General features: G+C 33.5%; 3 protein-coding genes across 5 annotated transcripts; 1 reads left to right on the top strand and 2 right to left on the bottom strand.

The window, feature by feature from the left end:
- Positions 1–254: 254 nt before the first annotated feature.
- Positions 255–15522, bottom strand: LOC128670509 (centromere-associated protein E-like). Of its 3 annotated transcripts, XM_053746220.2 has the most exons (21): positions 14958–15522; positions 14445–14486; positions 14151–14183; positions 13809–13832; positions 13463–13486; positions 12809–12832; positions 12386–12403; positions 11861–11942; positions 11309–11394; positions 10931–11050; positions 9798–10673; positions 9223–9412; positions 7222–8726; positions 7010–7135; positions 6654–6855; positions 3216–5863; positions 2502–2765; positions 2105–2252; positions 1471–1645; positions 1275–1377; positions 255–957 (listed from the first exon to the last, which is right to left on the bottom strand). In XM_053746220.2, exons 1-21 carry the CDS (start codon positions 15303–15305, stop codon positions 838–840), a joined length of 7158 nt encoding a protein of 2385 aa, XP_053602195.1. In that variant the 5' UTR covers positions 15306–15522; the 3' UTR covers positions 255–837. The 3 variants fall into 3 exon arrangements, with proteins under 3 accessions (XP_053602195.1, XP_053602213.1, XP_053602206.1); XM_053746238.2 differs by lacking the exon at positions 10931–11050; XM_053746231.1 differs by lacking the exon at positions 12386–12403 and having other exon boundaries at positions 14958–15521.
- Positions 15523–15802: 280 nt separating this feature from the next.
- LOC128670520 (uncharacterized) lies at positions 15803–18661 on the top strand. Its single transcript, XM_053746251.1, has 5 exons — positions 15803–16161; positions 16485–16607; positions 16950–17717; positions 17983–18103; positions 18350–18661. The coding sequence occupies exons 1-5, from the start codon at positions 15934–15936 to the stop codon at positions 18541–18543; spliced, it is 1434 nt and encodes a 477-aa protein (XP_053602226.1). The 5' UTR covers positions 15803–15933; the 3' UTR covers positions 18544–18661.
- An 86-nt stretch (positions 18662–18747) lies between these two features.
- Positions 18748–21346, bottom strand: LOC128670529 (lipase 3-like). Its single transcript, XM_053746262.2, has 5 exons — positions 21161–21346; positions 20782–20980; positions 20079–20440; positions 19439–19597; positions 18748–19230 (listed from the first exon to the last, which is right to left on the bottom strand). Exons 1-5 carry the CDS (start codon positions 21275–21277, stop codon positions 18847–18849), a joined length of 1221 nt encoding a protein of 406 aa, XP_053602237.1. The 5' UTR covers positions 21278–21346; the 3' UTR covers positions 18748–18846.
- Between the last annotated feature and the right edge of the window lie 2333 nt (positions 21347–23679).

Genomic DNA, 23679 nt, shown 5'->3' with positions numbered 1-23679 from the left:
TAAATCCATGATATATATATACTTTTAGGCACCTACTAAATCGTCTATTAGCATTAGTTCGGCTGTTAGTCCGGTTGACCAGAGTAGGGCAACTTTTGGTTAGCAGCTAGTAATCATGCAAACTTTTCAAGCATTTGGGTGCAGATATTTCTATTTTCATCTTGATACTTATTTATAGGTAGGTATAGGTAGGTATATCTTCTCTGTTCTGGTTGGTTTAAGAACTACATGGACATTCTAAAATAATCTGAACAAAAATTTTAATAATTTTATTACTAACAATTTACACCGTGATATTCACGTTATGCAATAAATAAATAAATAGGACATAAATATAAATAGAAAAATATATGTAAAGTATAAAAATTCTTTCACAAATTTTGTGACGAAACAATCACAGCAGCACACCCACACCGTGTTAATGATAATAAATAGAAAAAAAATGTTTAAAGTAAAAAAAACATGTGATAATCCACTATCAGAGCCAGTCCGCCGAAAAAGAAACGCCAATGTGAATTATATACCAACTGTTTACTACGAAGCGTAACTCAATGTTGTTGCAATTAACTATCCAAAGAATCGTTAAAAATGTGACCTTGAAAATAACGACAAATCGAGAGTAACTTCCCTACTACCATATCGATAACATGATAACTATCGCTAATATCGTTTTCTATCAATAGTGCTGTTCAGAAGTTTGATTTGCATATCGATAAATCGACTGACCTTCAAGGTAGCAAAAACTATCGATAATATTGCAACGCTATTGTATACGCGACTGAAAATTTAAGTTTTTGCCTTTCTGGCTCAGTACGGAAGGCCTACGAAGGCCTGTAGTCATTTCTTGTGGGATCTGTATCGGTCGGCGGGGTGTCCCCGGCGGAGGCGAGTAGGGGGCTCGTCGTGATATAGTCTCCTCTCGCGTCTTTCTTCAGCGTCCAAGCGTGCCAGCACCGCCTGTACAAAAATATACATAACACTTCGAGGCGTAAGTAGTTTAAATATTAAAACAAAGTTCAATGTACCAAAGATAGTCAAAAGACTATCTTCTCTTGCTCTGTCAAAAGACAGAGCGACGTATGACTTGGCTTAACAACATGTTTCACTCTTTAGCCCTCCCTCCAACCATCCCAAAAATTACATATATTGCTATCGTGAAAGAAGGACACAAACATAAAAGTGTGTACTTTATAATATTAGAATAGATATGGACAGTCTGGATAAGTCATCTTGCTAGCATATTTACTTCTACTATACTCAAAATTTGTATTTACTCTGTTGCTCTCTTTGACCCTCCTGGGTTTTGTAGGATACTCGGTGATATCACCCGCTGAACGCCTTTCGTTTATCTTCAAATCACCAGTATTACAACCGCATCTGTAAAAAAAATAACTTGTAAGAATTAACCCACATGAACAATAATAAAGTTATAGTACATGAAGCCGATACTCCTCGAAAAAAAAAACTTACAGCAGGTCTTTTTCAGTGGCGGTGGGCGGGGGCGCAGGTGGCACCGGGTCCAAGAACCTCTGGCCCTCATGGGTAGGGCTGCAACAGCGGGAATCTGGTGGGCTCCTACACACAGCTTCGCGAACCTCTTGCAGCCGGCGTCTTTCTTCGGCGACCTTACGATCCAGTTCCGCTACTGTGATTCAAATAATACAACTGTTTGTATTAACTGTAGTTTACTTAGATGCCGATGAGTGTGCGAAGTTGAAACGAAAAATTAGGAAAGCAGACCCTGTAGGAAGAGATGGCGAGAGAGATAGAGTATTAATTGTAGTTTGGCGGGCCCTGCTTACCTATAAAGCTCGCCATAAGAATCGGGAAAACGTTCAGATGAGAGAGAGAGAGAGTGGCTTCTGTTCTAGAATCCACTCAATATCATCCGGTGGATGTAAAAAGTTTATCAAAATTCCCAAAAGGGTTCACGACAGGCATTCATAGACATATTATACCCGTAAACGTAGTTTTTGAGAATGTCAGGTGTTTCAGGCAAACTACTGATTTTAATGACGAGCGTACGAATATACTGAATCCTGGACACGTACCTAATTACGAGACGGTTAAGGACAAAATAATGTATAGTGGATTGGATACATACTATGCTGCTGAGCATTGCGTTGTTTATTCATCAACTCGTGTTCCAAAGTGTCTATCTTCTTTTGTAGCGCTTCTTCTTTACTCAACTTCGACTTCCAAGTACGGCACACTTTCAAGTGTAAAAATGATAGCTCTTGCGCATCCAATGCCTAGAATTTCATACCATAAAAAATAAATTAACAAAACATCATTACTTAAATTTCATTAAGAGTTTTAATTTATTTAGTTTAATTACGTCTAATGACGGCGAAACTCCTTGAGAATCCTGTTTAGAGAAGCCTATACATAAGGCAATGTCTCTTAGCCGCCTCGTACGATTCGGTATACACGGGTGGATATGGAAAGCCTAGCCTAGATTGGGACCAAACGCTAGTATTTGTTTCCTAATTTTTAATCACCTCAACTGTATTGCTAAGAATCTTCTTTGCAATATATTTCATGTAAGTGTGTTCTGCCATTTTCCTTTGATCGATATCTACTTGCTCAAATATATTACGTATCGTATCAGATAGATTGATATCAAGAGAGCAAGTGCAAGGTCCATGGGATTTCACTTTAGGCTTCACGTTGAAAGCTTCTACATTCGTCTTGGTGAGCATGTAGGTATCAGTTCGAGATCTTCTTTTCTTTCTACCTTCATTACAGCATATTCTTGTAGGCTCCTAAAAACGTCTGTACTTGAATAATTAAAGATTATTTGAACTTAATGACAATAATATGTTATATCTTTTAGAATATAACCAAGTTTATTTACTCATCCATTTTTAATCCTGAAATTCCACTAGAATCAGAATGACTACTTACTTGATTTTCGTGATACATCGAGCTCCAGGGTGCAATTACAACCTAGAACTTTATGTATAAACATCTGTTGCTCGCGATTTCGCTGATTTTCCTACTAGAACAGTGTTGTTTTCTGGGATAAAAAATAACCTACGTCCATCTCTGTACTCCTAAATACTGTATACGAAATATTTTAGCGGACCCAAGGCACAAGTCACGATCGTGACAAAGATAAAGATAAAGAAACAAACCAACTTTCGCATATTTTGTATATAATTAAATATGGCATATTTTGTTAATGAGATTTGGGATCTTTGGGATTTACTTACGTCAAAAGTAGGGGAATAATCTGGAATTTTACTTTTCAGCGTCCGATTTTCTTTTTCCAATTGCTCTGTTTTGCGCATAGCTTCAATACTTAGTGTTCTTAAGTTTTCCACTTCGTTTTCGTGAATTTTAATTATGTCTTGTAATGTTTCTTCATGCAAATTCTGAATGCTATTAACTCCTGAATTATGTTCATTTATTATACTCTTTATATTGCTATCGTATTGAATTTTAATAGCATCGATTTTCTTTTTGTAATCCTTTTCTACATTTTCTAAAGCCTTTGTCAGAAATCTGACTTTTTCTTCATAATCCTCTCTAATATCAAGTTTGACCATTATTCCACGATCCATTACTGATCGTGATACAGTTTTTTCGCTAATTTTGCTCGGACTCCAAATACTATCATTTGTTTTTGTCGGACTGCTAGAATCAAACATTTTAACAGGAGGATTAAATGTAGCGTTATTTTTACTTTTTTGGATTGTCTTATCCGTAATAAATGAATATGATTCGGGTAGCTCACTTTCATTTTCTTTATTAATGGCATCTAGTATATACTGCAAGCCATAATCTTTATCCATATTTCTAGGGCAACCTTGATTGTTGTCTTTAGTTTTAATCAAAAATGCATCAGCACCAACTCGAGATAGCTTATGGACCGATTTGTTTTCCAATGGCGACGATTTCTCGTTATTTTTTTGTCCCATAAGTTCATCTTTACGTTGTTTTTTATATTTTTCCTTATTTATTTTTTCATAAACTGGAACTCTGAATGAAATATTTGAGTTTGTGAATTTTTCATCGTTTGATAGAGCTGGCAATGAAGGAGTTTCTTGGGAAATTGTTTTTTCTAACTTTCTATGTGATCTAAGTTTATTATCGGAATGTGTCTCCTTCGGTGATAGATATACTGTCATTCTATAGGAATCCAAAGATTTTCTATCACCTTCTGACGTTTGATTCGATGGACTATCTGTTGCTACGCGTGGTAATTTTATATTTAATTTCGGTTTAACACTATCGTCATCTTCCACATCATCTTTATATTCATTATAATTTATGTCTTGGGATAGGTATTTATTCATTTGCTCGTTCTTTATTTTATCGTTCTTAGTTTTCTGTTTTCTTACTTCTTCCTTTGGTGGACTAGATATAGTAATTCCCATTTTTACACCAGATTTTTTGTTGGTATTCCATGAGCCTTGATCATCGTGCAATTTATTCTCAAAATCGGTTTCACTTTCTTTATAAATAACAAATAGGTCTTTGTCATTTTTTTTCTTTATGTTAGGTGTTTCTTTTGAATCTTTTGTTTGATCCGACTCAGCAAATAAACTTGTTTCTTTATAATCAGTTTTGCTATTTGATGTTTCTGGGTCTCGATATTCTGCTTTAGAAGAATCTGTATGTAATGATTTTCTATTGTAAAGATCAACAATGTCGTTGTCTTTAGTCTGGACTTTGTCGGTATTATTACTAGCTGAACCAGAGTACTGAGCTACGTCTTCGTGAATAGATATTTCATCATTTGATATTGACTGTTGTTCTATGCGACCAATACTTAATTGTTTAAGTTTATAGTTAAGGTAGCTACTTTTGACGAAATCAAATGTTGGTTCTACATTTGCTGTTAAAATTTGTACTTCATTTATCGAATGCGGTCTTTGTTTTGGTAATATTGAAAGCATATTATTTTCTTCCGATGCTTTGAGTCTTGTGGGATCGGATTTATTTGATACGGCAATCGGATCTCTATTACGTAATGACTTATCAATCAATAATTTCGTTTCAGTTAGATGTGACGTTTCTGATTTTATTTCCACTATCTCAGTCTGTGTATAACTATTTTGGGTATCTTTATTCTGCAACATTTCTAGTTCACGTTGTAGGGAAGATATATCACAAGATTTTTGTTTCAAATCTTGTTGCAATTTATCTATAACTTCTAAATTATGATTAGACTCTTCAGTAATATTTTGTAATTTTTCTTGTAACTCACTTATTTTTGCCATTGAGTTTTCATACAAAGTTTGTATTGATTGCATTTCTTCCTCTAATTTAGAAATGTAGCTTGCAGTTGATTCATTTATTTTACTTATTATTAATTTTTGATTTAGAACTTCAGCTTCCAAATCCTTTATAACCTGTTTGTCATTTTCTATTTGAGTTTCTAGTATCAATTTTTGATCTTCTAGTTGTTTTTGCAAATATTGTTTGTCTCGAATGGCATCTTCTTTTTCGTTTAAAATCTTCTGTTTTTCTTTTTCTACTAAATCTTTAGCTTCACTTACTAATACCTGTGATGATCGTTGCACTTTGAACAAAGCTTGTTCAAGGGAATTATTCTTGGCAGTTTTCACTTCCAATATTTTACGTATTCTGTCCAAAGATTCCAGGATATTTTCAACACTACAATTGATAGGTGATAAAGAACTATCTCCGACGCTTTGAAGTTCAAGTTGTTTTATATCAGTGACAATTATTTCCCTTTCATTTTGAAGTTGTGCTAATAATGATTGGTTTTTATTGTATTCTTTAACAGATTCTTCCGTTTTTAATTTTGTAAAGGACATTTGCGCTTCAAGTTTCATTTTCTCATTTTGTAAATTCGCTATTTCTATTTTCATATTATGTGTTGCTTTGGAATCTAAAACAAATGTGTTTAAAAGTTGCTCATTTAGTATAAAACACTGATTTAATATCTTTTATAATAGGGTATTTACTACAATGAAAGTACAATCATAAACTGCTTTTGAAGCCAATTGAGCCAAACCTTAGTTTTAAAATATTTGTGTTTTTTCTAATAAACGACTAATCAATTAATTTTCCATGTTTTCGTGATCACGTGCTCAAAATTGCAAGGGATTGTAACAGAAATGACGTCACACGCTAATGTCAGTCGGTTAATGTTTTGTATTTTTTTTATGTACGAAAAAACAAAAATGACGACGCCGAGACCAAGGAAGATGACAATGATAGAAACGGGTTTTTGCATTGAGTATAGAATATAGCAATATTATGAGAAAAGAGAGTGATTGTAGTGAAATGTTTTCTACATAGTTTAGAGAAAAATAAAGTTCATAAAATAAGAATACAACCATGTTTCAAATCTGTTAACTTTTACCACATAATGTACAAAATTCACCAACTCTCAAAATTGGATCACATGTCACACTTTTTTAGTCAACAAATAGCGGTCTAGTAGTAGTTACATCGTCTAGCGTTAGTAGAAAGGTAGAAATGGCATCATAACATGTTGTTTCGGGGCATTTTTATCATTGATGAAAATTTTTACAAAGAAAGAAACTGACTTGCGATAATGAAAGATAAAGATAGACAGGTTTGTTCATTAATAATACATAGAAGTAGAATCGGAATATAAGATAAGAAAATTGTACCAAAAGACATCACATCATTTTGATTTGAAGTAAACTTACGATGAGCTTCCATGTTTTCCAGTGACTGACCGATCTTTTCATAGCTTGTACTTTTCAGTTGTTCTCCTGCTTCTATGGCCACTGATAAGCAACCGTGCAAGCGTGTGATTTCGTCTTTTAACTTATTAATGTGATTCTCCAAGACTGCGATCTTGTCATCGCGAGCGGAAACATCTTGCGTAAGGTTTGTTACAACGTTTTCCTGAAACACAAAACTAAATAATACGCACTACTTAGATTTTGGTTATAGATATAAGTAAAAATACAAAATATATAATACTAAATAAATAATATGAAATAAACTTAGCTCTTCTCTTCTAAAACGTTCAGTTAGTAAAATATTTCATGCAATTTACCAAAATATCCAATTCATTGGATAGATCTCTAATTCGTTGAAGATTAGTATCTTTTTCTCTGTTTAAAACCTCTATTTCATTTTTTATTTCTAGATATGGGTCTTCGAATTCCATATTTTCAGCAAGCTGAAAAGATAATTTAATATATTTGAGGAAAATACAGTAAGATGCAATTATATCGTATTATTTACAAAAAAAATCGTCCATTTTACCTGTGTTCTAGCATCCACAAGACCCTTTTCTAAATGTTCAGTATGTCGAATTAAAGTCAGATTTTCTTTTTGTAGTTCATTATTCTCTTGTTGAGCTTGTCTTAAATTATCGAATTGAGAATTTAATTCATCTTGCAATTTTTGCTTTTCCAATTTGATTTGGTAATTATCTTGCCTTAACTTTATGAAATCTTTTTCTAAATTTTCATAGTATTTTAATTTTCTTGACAAATCATCACTTTCCTTTCTAACAGCATCTAATGACATTTTATTACTTAAGTTTTCGTGGCTTAGATCATCCAAATCATTTCTTACAGCCTTATGTTTATTTTGCAATGACATGAGATCATCTAATAAGTGCGAGTTCTCATCTATTTTGGATTCTAAGTTATTGCACAAGTTATTTATCTCTTCATTTTTGGTATCCAAATCATTTTGAAGTAATTGTTTTTCAGAATCTAATTTATCACATGCTTTCTGTAAATCTCCAATTATGTCTTCTAAATTACTAATTTGGTTACATTTTTGCTCTAGATTTTCATTAGTTGCTTTTAAGTCATCTAAAGATTTCTGTAAACTAATCAAATCCAAATTTTTTTCTGACAGTTCCTTATATAAACAATTTTTTTCTTTCAGCAGCATTTGGTATGCGTGATTAAGTCTAGATAATTCATCAGCCAAATTTTCAGATTTCACTTTAAATTCTTTGCTCTCTGTTCTAGACAAATCTGCCGAGTATTTTGCATCTTCTAATTTGTATTTTGTTTCACGAAGCTCTTTTTCCAAATTTCTTTTGTCCGCCGTTAGGTTTTCATAGGTTTCCTGAAGACTTTGTAAGTCTTGTGATAAAGTTTCACTTTTTTTGCTTGTTAGCTCTAATGAAGTTTTGTATTTATTTTTTTCTTCATTTAAACCGTCGATATTATCAATAGCATGAGTATGTGCCTCTTGTAGCTTTTGGATTTCTTGTCTTAAGTGTGTGTTATTTTTTTCACGATTCACCAAATCCATTTGAAGATTTTTATTTTCTGCTATTGTTTCTAATAGAGCTTGTTTTATCTGATTATAATTATCTATCTGAGCTGCCAAACCTTTCGACATATCATTTTGACTTTGAATAACGTCTTCGTAGTCTTTTAATTTATGCAATAATTCTTCACTCTCCCTTTTTGCTATTGACAATGATTCCAAGGCTTCTTTTTTATCATTTTCTATGTCTGATACATTACTTTCATACATATCTTGAAGTCGTCTCAGTAAATCTTTATTCTCATTTTCTTTAATATCTGCATCTCCTAACAGTTTATTGATTTCTTGAGATTTATCATTAATAACGTTTATCAAATTATCTACTGCTGCAGCTTTATCTTTGACATCTTGTGAAAGTTGATTGTTGTCATTTACCAATCTCTTGTTTTCATTTACTAATCTATTTATGTCATCTTCATAATGATGAGCATATTCTTCTAAATAATTATTGCGATGTATAGCTTTTTCATATGTACCTTCACAAGATCATAATAAATAATATAACTTATAGATAAAAGCATTGAACATTTTAGTGAAGAATTTTAGTGATTTCATTGAAGTGATTTGACAATACTGTCTGGGCATGAAGCAAAGGTTTTAAATATTTAGATCTAAACCTTACTGAATTATAAATATAACCCATACATACAAAACCCATACAATATACCCAAACATACCATATAAATTCATGTTATATGAATGATTTTTAATGACTATAGAAAAAATATAAAAATAATATTAATAAAGTTTGCCCCATTTAAGCGCCTTTTTCTTGCAAGTTTACGTCATAAAAATAGTGACGTTCGATCGATAAGTTTCCCTTTACATTTTTGTGAGTTTAATATTTTGCAAGTTCAGTATTCAATATTGGACTTGCAAAATGAACAATAATTTGGGATTCAAAATATTTTGCAAATTCAACATTTTGTAAATTCAACTATATAGCCCGAAAGGAATTTCAGATATATTTACTTCTCCAATCTTCTATTTCCATCCGAAGATCATTGATTAGTTTAAGGTTATCTTGAAATTCGTCATGCAAATTCTGCTTTTCCTCTTCGCAACATAACAGTGTGTCTTTCAAATTTTTTATTTGTTCCTTTAATGATTCCACTTCATCTATTAACATCAGAGTTTGAGCTGGATCACCATGAGTTTGAGCCTGATAACAAATCAAAAATTATAAATAATGTACATAAAATTCATAATATAAACAAGACCGAAGCTGGTCCTGAAACCGCTGGAGAAAATGGTGGAGAACAACCTGTGTGACCTGCAAGCTGCAACACTAGCTTGCAGCTTGCGTGTCGCACAGATCTTCGATCGATTAACATGAATTTGCGTTGAACCAGGGAGAATGGCGTACTTTGTATTGGAAGTCAAGACTCATTTTGGATCATTTACCCTGGATATGTACTAGCAGCACCCAATAAAAATTCCGGAATATAATATAACCAGTATATCAAATTTCATCAAAATCAGCTTCGTAGTTGAGATCAGATTGACCATCACACTTTCGCGCATAATATTAGTACCACAAAACTAACCTTCTCCGGTTCTTGTTCCAGAAGTCTATCAATTTGTACGGATAAACTCTTTATCTGCTGTTCTTGGCACATACATTTACATTCTGTTTCTTGTAATTTACAAAGTGCTATACTTTTTTCTTTTTCAAAAGCAATTAACGCATCGTTTAATTTCTTTTCCAGTGCTATATTTTCATTCCTCAACTCCTCGATTGTATTAGCTTTCATTTTATTTATTTCCGATTCCGCCTTTAATTGAGTTTCCATACTTGAAGTTTCTTCTGACAAAATTAAAAATTGTTCTTTTAAAGAATCGAGATCTGTGGAACGCTTACGGTAGTGTTCTTTCTCATTCCAGAGCAGATTATACTCTCGTAATTGATTCCGCAGTGACACATATTCCTTGTCTAATTCTTCATATTTTTGACACTTGAGTAATAAATCTTCCTTTTCATGCTTTAAAGCTTCGTAACAGGTCATCAAATCATCGTAGTCTTCTTGCAAATTCTTTAGCCGTTTCAAATTTTCTGTTTCTATATCATAATCATCAATGAAATCTTCTGTTTCATCACCTTGATTTACATTTGACAAACTTTCTTTCCTTAGAATTTCTTTCATTTCTTCATTTTCCATAATATCAGCAACTAGATGAGCTCTCTTGGTATCAAGAATAGGACTCTGAATTTCAGCGGATGTCAGAGCATATACTGGACTTGGGATTACATCTTTTAAGATTTCCGCGCGATAGCACGAGCAATCTTGTTCAGATGTGCCAGTGTCTCGCTCTTGCGGTTGGGAGCATGGCGCTATCAACGCTTGGCAGAACTTTTCCAATACTTTCAGCTTATACAATATCTTTCCCTTGATGTCAATACATCGCGTATCTTTCCCGGCTGTCTGTAATTAGAGAAAGCTGAAGTTGAGTATAGCAAAATGATCTTCATGTATTTTCAATCAAATTAAGTTTATATTAAAATAGTTGATTGGATGCGCAGTAACTGTAATTTTTACATTGATAATCCACTAGTCAAAGGTTTACTCAAAAGAAATATACTGTAGGGACTAACTGTTGTATTTGAAATAAACTGGGGTGGTAGTATAAAATAAATATTTTGTAGTTAAAATTTAATATATTATATGCATAGTGATCTTACCATTAGACTTAAATACAACTTGTATTTGTCATTTTGGCATAGTATACCAAAGATTTTCTCTAAAGCCGTGTAAATGTGAGCGTAGATGCAGTAAGGTTCGCACACATCATTTTCCATTACCTGTGAAGATAGGTTTGAATTTGAATATAAAATATAAGTAAAATTAAAAAAAATACTTCTAAATTGATGATGGATGACCGCTACACCTACACTAAATTTTGTTCAGACATTTTCATGTATAAGATTCGTATACAACCCTTCCTATTCCAGAGAATGTACTTACTACCAAGTATTTGGAACTATGATAGTGAAGGATATAATAGAAGCTGAAGTGATTTAATGCTGTGAATACTTTCATATTCGTCATTTAAAACTTACGGCTATAGTGTTTTGCATAGCACTTAGTTTCGCGTCTTTATTTATGAGAGCGTCTTTCATTTGCTGTATTCTTGGATCTGTAACAACTGGAATAAAAAAAAATACATTAATTTATCAGTACATTCAAGCAACCATACAGTCGTAACGTATTTCGTTTTTGTAGGAATCTGCTTCTTGACATTTTTCCACTCATGTGGGGTCGGCACAGTATGTTAACTCCTTCCATTTAACTTTCATTTCTTTATAGGAATATTTGGCGGGTTATTATGGAGGGACGTTTAACACCAATCTACTACAATCCATTAAGATTCATATAAGAGGGTATAGAGGTATAATGGTGTTAGCATCGTGTGGAAAATGAACAGCGCCTGTACAAAACGAAAGGAATTACCATGTATTATATTGTCAATGGCGACACGATTGTTCTCGCAGAAACCCATGCTTACCCTTTGGATCTGGGTCTGAACTGGGTATATACATATAAGATCTAACTAGTCAGAGTTTAATAAAAAATGTATCACAAGGCAGCCGGAAATTAATAAAAATACTTACAGGTGCACGCGTCGCAAGGGGAGGGAGCCGCTTGGTTACTCTTGTGCTGTGCTATAGGCGGTGGCTCCTTTGCTACTACCCACTATATAAAATAAGATAAGAAAATAAGAAAGTGTTTTCACTTTTCGTTATTATTTTTAAATTTTAGAGGCTGTTGGTCCCACTGCTGGGGCACATGCCTTCTTTATGAATGGATAAGGAGTATGTGTAGAGTTTAATAAAAAATAGTATCTAATTTATTAAATGAGTATTAATTATGCCAATCATATACGATACGATAACGCGTTTAGAAAAAAAAAATTGCTAAACACAAACTGCGACACAATAGTTAATGTTGTAGTAAGTACAAAAAGACCTACACCTACCGTGATTACCAAGGTCATATTAGATCAAGTTAAAGAAAAGGCAATAGTAGAACATAAAAACAATGGCTGGAAGCAGGAGATAGTAAAACACTCCAACGACACGTACTATGTTATTATTAGAATGAGTGAATTAATAAACGCTCTATATTAAAATGCTCACCTGATCTTTGCCTTTTGGCTGTAATGAAACAAATAAAAAGTAAATAAAAAAAATCATATAGATAATTCAATGCAAATGGGCTTAAAATTTGATAAAGATGAATTAAAGAAAAAAAAAATAATGATTACAAACTCCTATGCTTGATTTAACTACCGTTTGTATGATGGCACATTATTCAAAAAGCAACAACCATCTTAATAAGCTAAACCTTACGGGGATGACACAGCCACTGTGTAATAAAACCCCTTTAAATCAACAAAGAAAAAAGTCCTTAGCTTATCTGACATAAGAAGGTTTTGTTTTGACTTATTTTTTTTTTTCAGGGAAGGCTTCTTCAGTTGACCATACAGATCATTACATTAATAAAATACCAAAATTACCCGATAAGTAATATCAAATTGCTTTTTTTAATTTGTCACATACCTCATCACCTCGAGATTTGCCAGTCTGAAAATAATAATATACTAATATAGATTACATCTACAGACCAGAAGGAAAAGGAGATTGGTATGATCACCACCAATGATGCCACCAAAAAGAAAAAGTACACGTGGGCCACCCAGATGGACTTAGCTGGTCCAGTAGAGTGGACCACGAGCGACGCCCGATCCATATCGAAATGATGAAAGATCCAGACTGGTCCATCCTCTCCAGCCATATATTGAATCAAAATTTTTAATTCGAGAACGATTTCTTTTAAAGTAAAATATAGCTTTATTTCAGTAATCAGTGGTTTCAAAAATATTGCTTAAAGAAACGCACAAAGAAAACAAACGCAAGCTATTATAATATTTTTATAGTAAGTAGTTACTTGACGGCCTCGGTGGCGCAGTGGTAAAGTGCTTGCCTCTGAACCAAGAGGAGGATGGAAAATTATCTTTTTCTGATTGGCCCGGGTCTTGGATGTTTATCTATATATGTATTTGTTATAAAATATAGTATCGTTGAGTTAGTATCCCATAACACAAGTCTTTAACTTACTTTGGGGCTAGCTCAATCTATGTGATTTGTCCTAATATATTTATTATTTGTTTATTTATTTATTGTTTATTACTATGAATAATTAGGACAACATACCTCATCGCCTCGAGATTTGCCAGTCTGAAAACGACAACAGTTTACATTATTAAATTGAAGCAGGTTTTCATAAGTCTTCAATTTATTCTTGCTACGAAACGCACTGGGTGTAATAATTTAACCACAGAGACCGGGAATTAAAGCGAGGAAAATATCCTGCATCTACTAATACTTAGCGGATAATTAATGTCATTGTTTTTAATTCAAAACCATGTAATGTTACAAGTATTTAGTCAAACACTTGAGTTTGTGGAAAAGCACAAGGTAAAAAGTTGCCCGTGGACAAAAGACCTCATCGAATAGAGATGATGGATACATATTATTAAAAAGTAAAAAAAAAACTCACCTCAAAAGCATCCGATTCAATGCCCTGGAAATAATTAACAAAATATGAGCTATACATTCCTATAAAACATAATGAGCACTTTCACCCAACAAACTACTAACGGATTTTCATGAACAGTATGCGGTTAAAATAAAACCTCGAATACCACAAGGAGCATTTTTTATCCTAAGCAAACATGAAACATGGTTTTAGTAGAGAACTAAAAAACGTCATAAAGAAATAAACAAACAAGGACCAATTCAGGTGAATTGACAATGCTATTACTGTATGGCGCGCATTGCGTGCGTTTGGTATAAGCAAGGGACATTTTTGACAGGATTGGTATGAAAGAAGAGATGGTACCTCAGTAAAGCCAGATAAGTCCAAATCCAAAAACTGCAAGAAATAAGAGTAATATTAATGCATGCAATGCAACATTCAAATGCTAAAGTTATTAGAATTTGAATCTGTGTGAGATACTGATATATGATTCTTACAAATCTTCAGGATCTTCAGATCAGGGTTTTTTAATTTGGTTAATGAGTGGAATATATAATTCGGGTCAGCAAGGACACCTTTTACTAACAAATACATTGAATATTATAGAAGCACACTATAACTATTAACGTTTTTTGTTATTTATATTAATGTTCTTACCATGTCATCAAGTTCCTTATTAGCTGCTTTAATGGCAGCATGCTGGAAAAAAATAGTACTTAAAATAATATAATGCAATACTCATTATTTTCTATCACATTTACATGTTCGAGATGATGACAATCTTCTGTATAAAATATACGGATTTAATTTTGATTCAGAATGCCAGAATGAAATTCAATACATGTTCCTATGTAAGAGAGTAAGTACTGTCTACGTATTGATACAATATTGACCTTTGTCTCCTATTTTTCTCAAAAATTGAGATTAGAAAGAAAATTTGTTACCTAATCAACAAGTAATATTAGAGCTAAGGTTCGAAGTGCGACCACAATGGACCCTTCTTCATGATAGTAGAAGTACCTAATATAAATCAATGTTGTGACACATGCTGAACTTTTTGTAGCATATTTTATCTACTTAATTTTACAATCTGAACGTCATGTTCATGAACTCCTGTGTAAATGTACTTATGGTGCGAATACATTTACTTCCATATTAAACAATACTTACAGCAGTCGCAATTTCGCATTTCTGCTCACAAGTGAGATCCAGTTGGTCATAAGCCGTCAACATTTCTTCAAACTCCCCGATTTTGCGCTTCAGACGGCCGATCTCCGCATTTTTAGCTACCATCAGTGTGTCCACTATTACATCCGTTGGTACATATTTAGGCCGACAAGTGTCATTGTTTCTTTTTATTATATCGACCAGGTGTTCAGTTTTATCCGAACAGAAGTGGGACCATGCCCTTGCGTCTGTGCATGAGGCATATGCCTTCAACTTCCCTTCATTTCTTGCCGGCAAGTCGAACAGATCGTAGTCATTAAAGACACGTTCCCTCTTCGTTATAAAAGACATGATTTCGCAAACGGTGTCGTCTACTAATGCAATATAATTTGTATCTAAACAACATGTATATAGAAGTTACTTTTCACCCCCATCCATTTTACACATGCCGATATATGATTCGAAATATTTGATTGGTTTTTACTTACGACAAAATGTATCTAAATATGAAATATCAAATATTTGTATTGTCATCTAAAATCAAGTCGGAATGGCGTCCTGTTAGAATGTCAGTTTAAAAAAATATTTTTCGAATTTTCTTGTAGCTGGCCAGTTGTTTGATGTTGAGTTTACGAATATTTTTTTGGTAAGTATTGCATGGAGAAAATAATAGTGAAAAAGTAAGACCAAAATTTAAAGTAAGACCAGTATTTACTTGTTTATCATCACTGAAATAGTAAAATGTTGTAGGTAACCGTCTTAAAGATAAACGTTTGTGTTCTTCACAGTGTAGAAAACAATATTGATAAAGGAGGCTGCACCTAAGTACTCACTTTCTTGACGTTAATGCAATGAAAGCAGAAAAAAAAAACACCTATGATTGGACTTCATTTCATTATCGAAATCAAAATAGAAAAGTATGATCCAAATTATGAGTCTACTTAGGAGGTAATAAAAAGCAATTCAAGAAATCCATTAAATGAGTTTTATCCATCAGTTACAAGAAAACCAGCGACTGTTAATTCGCGAAGAGGGCAAGATAAAGTCTTATGAGTCTTCTGTAGATTTACGATCATGGAGTCACGACACGGAGAGACGAAGTCGGTATCTTCAGGATTGGATGAAATCTGAAATGCCAATCCGTGTTGTTCCAGGGCACAAATTGGCTATATTTTTAAATACTATGACTTGTAAGAGTCGTAGAAAGGTAACTGAAATAAACGTTCATATAATAGATGTTCATGAACATATCTAAGTAGGGTTGTCGTTAGGTAGGCGGCTGGTTTTAAAATCAAAGCCGAATCTTCAAAATTTAAGAATATTTTTGCGCTGACCCGGGGCTTAGCGGCGTCACAGACCCGAACACATTTGGGAATATGCGAAGATTATAGAGAGAATACAAACTTCAGTTCATTGGTATACAAACTACGTTTTTATAGAGAATTTGATGTAATATTATGTTCTATTCATGGAATTAGTAGGTACTCCGAGCTAGTACCTACTAATTCAATGGTTCTATTATTGTTTAAGGTGACACCTAAATGTCATCCAGACTGTAAATCGAAATTAGTTTTGGAGACTTTATGCAACTCTTGCAGCGCAATGGAAGAGTGTTTGAAAAACGATAACAACTTCAGTGCTTTTTTTCAGGAGGTATTTTTTTATATCTTAGTGATATTTAGACCTATGATTTTAACATTTAGGTGTAAATGATAAACGCAGTTATTTAATCATGCTTTGTAAATTTTAATAATACTATGCTTTGTAAATTTACGATATGTATAAATATTTATGCATCATATACTAGCATACGAAAACCTGCCTATAAGTTATTCTTGAGATATTTATGAGTATCTCTTAAAGTGGGTATTAAGCATGTGTATACCTAATTTTTATGACTTAAGAGTCCTGCTGCTCCTGCTATATTGAAATTAAAATACTAAAGACACTGCAATAGTTTCTGTAAATCACTTTTCTAATAACGTTCATTTTTAGGAAGAATTTGAAACTTGTTATTGGCCTTGTGATAGATGCTTAGAGGTATTGAAAAACATAAAGATGTTTTGGAAGATAATCTTGGAAAAAGTATTCAATATAAAAATTCCCAAAGGCGAAGATTTCGGCGATAACTCTCACAAAGTTCACCGAGTAAACACCGTCCACTCTGTTGCCAAAATGTGGGAGAAGGAAATAATAGAGCAGGCCATGTTTGTTAACAAAATTATGCCCATACTGAGCAAGAATTCACGATTGACGACGAAAAAATTGGAACCTATGGCTTTATCACCATCAAAAGAAATACAAACCGTTGTTGGTGATATTGTAACATTAAAGAGTGCACCTAAAAGTTCACTCCCAAAAAAAATCAATCCGCGTAGAAAGTCAAGAAGCACCTCCGTGAAAATTAAGATGGTTGATAACGAAACAAACACAAGTGAAAAAGACAATGAGGACGTCGAAATTTACAAACATAATATAGAATATTTACAGAGAAAATTCAATCGCCAAGAAAATGAAATGGCGGACTTGAAAAGGGAAAACAATTCGCTGAAGTTGGAATTGGAAAATTTCTATGAAAATTGTTCATGGAAATTGCCTATTAGTAGATCTATAAAATGTAAAGCAGACTATATAGGAACTATTGACTCTAACACGGCTTTGCCGAAACCCTTCGAATGTTGCACTGAGGAAATCAACCAAAATTCCGACACTAGAGGAATAGACTCTGAAATGATAATCACCATGCGGAATTGTAAAAATCAGGTACTATTAGAACTTACGTGACAATCGTCTTGGAAATTTAATTGTTAATTAACTTTGCACTCTGAAGAAATCATAAATTTGAAAAACCTAGATTTGATGTATTATATTTCGTTTAATTAGGATATAATTTATATTATCATTGTGGTAATTTATTGGTATCATTTCTAACTCGATAAAAAAATATAAAAATGCTATGCTTAAAATATTGAATTTATAAATTAATAAAGTTAGATTTTTTAACAATTTCTTTGCGATAATTTTTCAGAATTTTAAACATATTTCGTTATTGCAAGTTCTACACAAAACGAATGAGTCCGTTGGCCTTCTGGATGATATAGCGGAGCCTTGTCACACCAAGCAAAATCCTGTAGAGTTATTAACTAAAGGTATCACAATTATTATACTACTGAGCAAGCAAACAGGCCATGCGCCCCACGAGATGGGAAGTGGTTACCGCAGCCAATGGACGCCTGCAACGCCAGGGATCATCATCACACGTGCTTTGCCGGCCCTGAATTAGTCTATTTACGTCCTTTTTGAAGAACTTCATGTTATAGTAGCCATTTGTTGTAGTCTATTCAATATTTATTTACAAGAATTTCAATTTTAACTAATATCAATGTATATTTCAGTTCGTAATGCTTTTGGTGAGTTGGTTCAAAGAGAATTAAACGTCGCATTAAAAGTGAAGACTACTCCAAAGAAATCTGAAATTACTGCGAGCTTTTGCAGAGTGAATATAAGTAAATCCGAGCCGTCGTGTAGCACGCTGGATTTCACCAGAGTAACTGCGAGTAGTTCTGAATCACAATTTGTTAGTTTGTAATATTATATAAGCATCAAAATTAATCTTAGTTTTGTTTATTACATTTTTTTTGAAAGTTACATGTATTTTATGAAAATATATACCCTACGTAACGTAAAAATTGAAGTTTTAATTTCTTGTCAATTGAGTGTTGGATATTCTTATCTTATTCTGTTGACTCTGAATTTCTTGAAAGTAGTACCAAATGCCCTTAAGCATTTAGGGTAACCTGAATGCTGCTTCTCGAATATATTTTATGTTAAAATCGGTCATTATTCACCAGTAATCAGGTAGTAAATAAAATGTGCCTAAAATAAAGAAATGTCATTTATTAAATTGAGTCATAATATTGAGCATCCTATCATAAATGAGTTCTTTTGCATTGATAGCAAAAACGAAATCCAAATGATTAAATTTGGCCATTGGCACTCGATATTTTCCCATAGCTGATTTGACTTCTTTCAGCAGTTTATCGACGTCATCAGGGGTAGCTAGCCAGTCGTTGTCAGCGTAGTGTAAGAACACTGGAGTTGTAATGGCGCTGAGGTTGTAGGCCGGGGGCTTGAAGGACCCATAAATACGTCTGTTGCTGATCCAGCCGTGGTCGAATTGGACGAATTTCTTCGAGTTGTAAAGCTGGCCGAAATGTACGACTTGCCGGGTGGAAGCGCCGGCGGGCGTGTGGCCCAGAACCACGGGAAGCATTGTCTGAAAAATTGTTTGGGTTAAAGATATATATTTTTTTCATTTCATTATGATTTCTCCTTTTTCACCTTCGCTTTGGAAGACGGTAATAGACTTAGTTTTAAACATAGATATAAGAACATTACATAAAATAAATCTTTGATGTAGGTATATCATCCTAAGTTGAATAAAGAATTTCTAATTTGACTTTGATAAAATAATTATTGCTTACAGCATTTAGTTGTTCTTCGTTGAATCCACATAATAGGAAAAGTAGATTAGTGCAAAGTGCTTGAGTTATCGCTTCTTCCACGCAATATTTCTGTCCAGCCAGCTCGTTGACCTTCCCGTTTGACAGGAGCTCATTTTGACCAAAAATTTTAAATAAAATCTATAAATAGAAATTAATGCGATTAGAAAACAGTAATAAAAATAAATATATGCTTCAGTGAGTCATTCTAATTATATGACATGTGTTCTTTGCTCAGTTACTAGTTTACAGAGTCAAAAATATAAGAAACAGACAGAAGTCCTTCTTTCGGTTATGAACACGCACTAGACAGTTTCGAAGTGGTTTCGAAATTAGTAGTGGCTAGACTGAACTAGTTACGAACATAAGGATGATACAGTCTTCGATCGAATCTGGTTGCGAAGAATAGTGGCTGAAGGGATTTTATATAAAAGAATTCATAAAAACCCGATTAGCGATCAGATTGTTCATTGTAAGTTGTAGGCTAAACGACTCAATAGTCGTTTAGCCGAAGTATAGGTAAAAACTCAATAGTAACAACCTATCAATGTATTTACAGTTTGATTGTATTGTCTTTTAATCATGTCAGTAATCACTAATTGTAGTTTAGACAAACACTTACTTCCATTTGATTAGTAAATGGTGCAATGGCCTTTATCAGGGGGCTACGAATTTTTCCGACATAGCCTACCGGAGCCAGGGCTTGCATAGCCACGATTTTATCATTATATTCAGGTCTAGTAGATGCCATCACCCAAAACGCTGTAGTCCCTTGAGAAAATCCTATATAGTGTATCTTAGCGACACCGGTCTCCTTTATAATATAGTCTATCATGGCAGGAAGGTCGTAGTAGCCGATCTCATGCCAGCTGAACTTCCAAAATGATGATGATGTGGGATTTAATGAGACGTGGTGTTTAGAATATGTGTTCCCTCGAGCGTTGCCCATCCATACGTCATAGCCTGCCTCTGCTAAAATGTACGCTGAAATAATATTCTCAGTTCAATTTTCAACAGATTTTAGTACAAAGGTCGTCTGCTCTCAGCTATTTCTGCCGCCAAGTAAGCAGTCCATACATTGTTGTGTTCTGGTTTAAAGGGGGAAAAAGGTATTGTAATTACATGGTAATGTGGCAGGTGGCAAGACCATAAAGTCAAGATTCATAAAAACCAAAATTTTTATCTAAGTATAGCTGCGTGTCTGGAATAGCACATAGGCACTTATTTCATTCCGAAAAATTATATGGTTGCGGTAGGACACATTCTATTTTGACCGAGCATCAATATCTATGAACGAAGTCGCTGGCACCTAAAAAATAAATTACCAAGTCCTTTCCCCGGCAGCATGAGCACCCATTCAGCAGATGACGACAAAAGCCCATGTTGAAGAAATACAACCGGTCTCTTTTCAGTACTGACGTTGTCTCTGCCATGGGGAATTCTATGCATTTCTAATATATATTTATCTTCGGTGTAAACTCTATGCATTTCGCACGGGAACCCGTATTTTCTTATCAGGGAAAACTGAAATAAAATTTTCAATGTTATCTTGTTATAGAGTTGTTATGTGGTTTCTTCCCCTGGATGATTATGAGCTAATATTATCGATGCTACCATACATCGCTTCAAATTAAGTACTTAAGTTGATACCTATGCTGTTGACTGGACAAGAAGCGATAGGTCAAATTATTATAAACATTTTACCGTATCTAAACTTGCATCTTCAAGTATATCAGGATCTGTAGCCCTGTCCAGGCTTATATTTTTTGCCGTTATATTTTGAACAAATAGTAAAATTAACACCACGCACTGAAAATCCATCGTAATATAACAGAATAAGTACAACTAGGTATAACGAGTCAACTGCTATTGGTACGAATGGGCCGTCAACTGAAGAGCCAAACAAATGTTAAGATTAAAGTAGATTTGTAGATAAGTGAAAAACCCTTCAAAATTACATATTGGAGGCTTAGTTAAACAATAACAGCAGTTTATATTTTTCTTATTGATTCAAACTGATTAGATCACCGTGATTATTTGGAATTCTTGCTGATAATTACCTAAGTATTATACCTACCTATAGTTGTATAATAATGTATACTTAAATTATAAGATACTTCTTGAACTATAGTGGCAAAGTGAGTTACATTATGTGCTTTGGCACACTTACTACCTAGTACTTATGTACCTAAGCATTAAGGTTTATTCCAAAAATTTATTCAACACGTTAAAAAACAAGTTACCATATTGAAGTAATGTGAGATAATGATTGTACCGGTTTAGCTAATTTCATCAAAATCTGTTCTATAGGTAATTGAGTCTAACCTAAGCATTGAGTACTCTTACGCACAGATACGCAATAGGTGCGGGGGATTTTTGGTCAAATTTAGATTGAAATTGAACGATACTGTACCTATTTGCATTAAATATAACTTTATCATTGACCTTCATTTTGTACCCATATCTGCGTACCTAATTTATCAAATAATGAGGTCAAATCAATTTCAATTTCGAAACTATCTACTATCTTGGATAAGTGTCTATTGAGCCCGTGCAAGGTCAGATATAGTACTGAATTATAAACAATTGCAATAAATTAGACATTATTTTTTGTTTACTATCAGTACCTACGTCCCGGCTACGTATGGCTATCCATATACTTATATAAGTAACACCTAAACCGTCCTTAGGACTGGAATCACACAATCTATTGGTGAAAACCACTACAACAGTTAGGGGTTGTTATTGGTAGATTTTTTATATTTCTTTTATCTATATTTTTTACATTGCGGCCCTCCTGCGCAGCAGAGTATGGAGAAGCAGCTGTTCGCCTATATAAAGGCAATGATTATTGATAAAAATATAAATCAAAAACTTATAGGTATTTCGTATTTTAAATAAAAGTTACTTCTATCTTTTAATAGGTATCTATTTCTAGAAATTAAATTGATTCTTAGTAAAACCTGTCTAAAACACATGTTTTTTAAACACTCGGATAATGGTTTCTTTTTTCGTACTGTAGGTAGGTATACCTATAATAAATCAAGTTTCTAGAAACACAAAAGCCAGAGTACAGCACTGTATGTTAGGTACACAAAAGCTTTGCCGCCTTTTTCTATGTCGATTAAAACGTAAATTTTAGAGTAGGTACTTTATTAATCTTTTCATTATGTAAGCATTCATTTTTGAAAATATACAATAATGTAGCATATTGAGGTGCCGAAATATAGGGAAAAAATTGTTTTCCAAGATAAACACATCGAAAACTATGGGATACGCCTCATGCTGTAAAATTTTCGAGCCAGTAAACGGTCGAAAAACCTCGAAACACTTCACACGTAAAGACTTATTAAAATATGGACTTCATACAGGTAAGATCTTCAGTCAAAATCAAGTTTATAAGTATCAGTTTATCACCACAGTTGACCAAATAATGCAGAACATCACCTAAAATAGTGTAATTATTTTCAGGACCAGTTAACCGCCTTTCAGTTTACTCATGGTTTAAAACTGAAGTTTTAAAAGTGTACTCAAAGGCTACAATGTGAAGCTAAAAATGAATTATGTGTCGTCGTATATTGTAGTTAACCCTATAGACTGTTTTTTTGTTTATATTTTTGATTTGAATAGTTTTTAGGTGGAAGTGGTTAATTGATTATTTCGAAGAAGTGGTGGTCGAAAATAATATACATATCCCAATCCCACAAATAGTGCAGAGCAAATTTGTCTTGTGTTTTAACACTTTGTGTTCTGAAAGCCTATTCAATAATCCATTAAATCCTTCCTTTTTCCTTTAAACTCGCACCACGATTGCGTAGAAGGTAATTTTTGGTCGTAAATCTGCAACAATATTGAAAATTAGCGCTTTTTGCCTCCATTGGTAATGTTTGTACCAGTAGCGCCATCTGCGCTGAGCTTTGCGTAGTATGCCCTTTGACGATAACCTTTTAAATACCTTTGCTGACTAAGTTAATAAAAAAAACTGTCTCTGCTGTTGTGAGGAAGTTGCTAATCCAAAATTTATATTACCTACGTAGGTTCTTTAGTGCAGAGACTGTTTATTGCAATGTAATGCAATGCCCAGGTTCATAATCGGACGTAAAACAAACTCCGTTTAGATGTATAGGCATTGTAAATAAAAAAAATGCGTAGTTAAAAAAATACATATTATACTAGAATGATAAATAACTAAGCTGATTGTGTAAAAAATACTAAGCACCAAA

Source organism: Plodia interpunctella, chromosome 1 (genome assembly GCF_027563975.2).
Source record: "Plodia interpunctella isolate USDA-ARS_2022_Savannah chromosome 1, ilPloInte3.2, whole genome shotgun sequence".
NCBI lineage: Eukaryota > Metazoa > Arthropoda > Insecta > Lepidoptera > Pyralidae > Plodia > Plodia interpunctella.
This window is presented reverse-complemented; position numbering and strand designations above follow the sequence as displayed.

Bases quoted from the DNA above. Each gene is read 5' to 3' on its own strand.
- LOC128670520 (XM_053746251.1), top strand. From the start codon at position 15,934: ATGAGTTTTATCCATCAGTTACAAGAAAACCAGCGACTGTTAATTCGC. The intron at 16,162-16,484 runs GTAACTGAAATA...TTATTGTTTAAG, and splicing joins CTTGTAAGAGTCGTAGAAAG to GTGACACCTAAATGTCATCC. The intron at 17,718-17,982 runs GTACTATTAGAA...ATAATTTTTCAG, and splicing joins TGCGGAATTGTAAAAATCAG to AATTTTAAACATATTTCGTT.
- LOC128670509 (XM_053746220.2), bottom strand. From the start codon at position 15,305: ATGTCTTTTATAACGAAGAGGGAACGTGTCTTTAATGACTACGATCTG. The intron at 11,051-11,308 runs GTAAGTTTTAAA...CTATCTTCACAG, and splicing joins CTATGCAAAACACTATAGCC to GTAATGGAAAATGATGTGTG. The intron at 2,253-2,501 runs GTGATTAAAAAT...ATGAAATTCTAG, and splicing joins TTCTTAGCAATACAGTTGAG to GCATTGGATGCGCAAGAGCT.
- LOC128670529 (XM_053746262.2), bottom strand. From the start codon at position 21,277: ATGGATTTTCAGTGCGTGGTGTTAATTTTACTATTTGTTCAAAATATA. The intron at 20,441-20,781 runs GTAATTTATTTT...ATATTATTTCAG, and splicing joins GCTGCCGGGGAAAGGACTTG to CGTACATTTTAGCAGAGGCA. The intron at 19,231-19,438 runs GTAAGCAATAAT...ACAATTTTTCAG, and splicing joins ACGAAGAACAACTAAATGCT to ACAATGCTTCCCGTGGTTCT.